The 809-nt window shown below is 56.2% G+C and overlaps 1 protein-coding gene across 3 annotated transcripts in view; it reads left to right on the top strand.

Moving 5' to 3' along the window:
• The window catches only part of CTIF (CBP80/20-dependent translation initiation factor), a 183110-nt gene that overhangs the window by 111 nt on the left and 182190 nt on the right, over positions 1 to 809 (top strand). For all 3 annotated transcript variants that reach the window (XM_006763644.1, XM_015563838.1, XM_015563839.1), the window contains exon 1: positions 1 to 105. This exon is cut by the window's left edge and continues 111 nt beyond it. In XM_006763644.1, the coding sequence (XP_006763707.1) occupies positions 1 to 105 (105 nt within the window). The remainder of the gene's footprint in view (positions 106 to 809) is intronic.

Raw genomic sequence — 809 nt, 5'->3', positions numbered from 1 at the left:
CGGTTCATCGACAGCTACGTGCTCGAGTACCAGGTGCAGGGGCTGCTGGCAGACAAGACGGAAGGGGACGGTGAGAGCGAGAAAACACAGTCCCACATCTCCCAGGTGAGCATCGCCCCAGGGAGGAGCAGAAGGGCTGGGGCCGGGGCAGGTACAGGCCTGGGAAAACTCCAAGGGTGTGTGTGATAAGGGGACCCTAAATCTAGTTGCCTGGCCCTAGATCGCTGGGATGTGGATGGTCCCACCCACAGAGCGTGGGATCCCTGCAGGAAGCCCCTCTCAGCCCCTCTGACCCACCTCTGGTCTGTCCCACCCTATAGGGCCAACATGCGATTAACAGAACACAGATTTATTGAGCACCTACTATGTGTTCTACCCTATTTATTCCCTGTCCTCTATATGCTTATGTTCTGGAAGAGATCGGGGGAGTTGCAGCTTATCCAAAATTCACACAATGAGAAGGCTGTGACTTGTGAATTTTTTCTCTGATTTCAAATACAGGCAGGTTTGGGCAGCCACAGAATTGAGTCTCTATGGCAATCCCTCAGGGCTCTGTGTCAGACCTAGTGAGGCCCTTGAGACGTTCTGACCAGGATCTCAGGGTGGTATCGCCCCTTCCTGGGTAGTCTGTGGCAGCCCTGGTCTTGGGTGGAAGGTGGACTCGGATGGTAGACTGTGGGAGGAAGCATTCTTGCGCTTCCCGTAAGCAAGCATCCGGGAGCTGTCTCCCCCAGGAGCTGGCCCCATGGACAGGTGGGAGGGGTCAGCCTGGTGGGTGCTGTCTGCCTCCACCACTGCTAGGGTCCAAC

Source organism: Myotis davidii, unplaced genomic scaffold (assembly GCF_000327345.1).
Source record: "Myotis davidii unplaced genomic scaffold, ASM32734v1 scaffold378, whole genome shotgun sequence".
In the NCBI taxonomy this organism is placed as follows: Eukaryota; Metazoa; Chordata; class Mammalia; order Chiroptera; family Vespertilionidae; genus Myotis; species Myotis davidii.
This window is presented reverse-complemented; position numbering and strand designations above follow the sequence as displayed.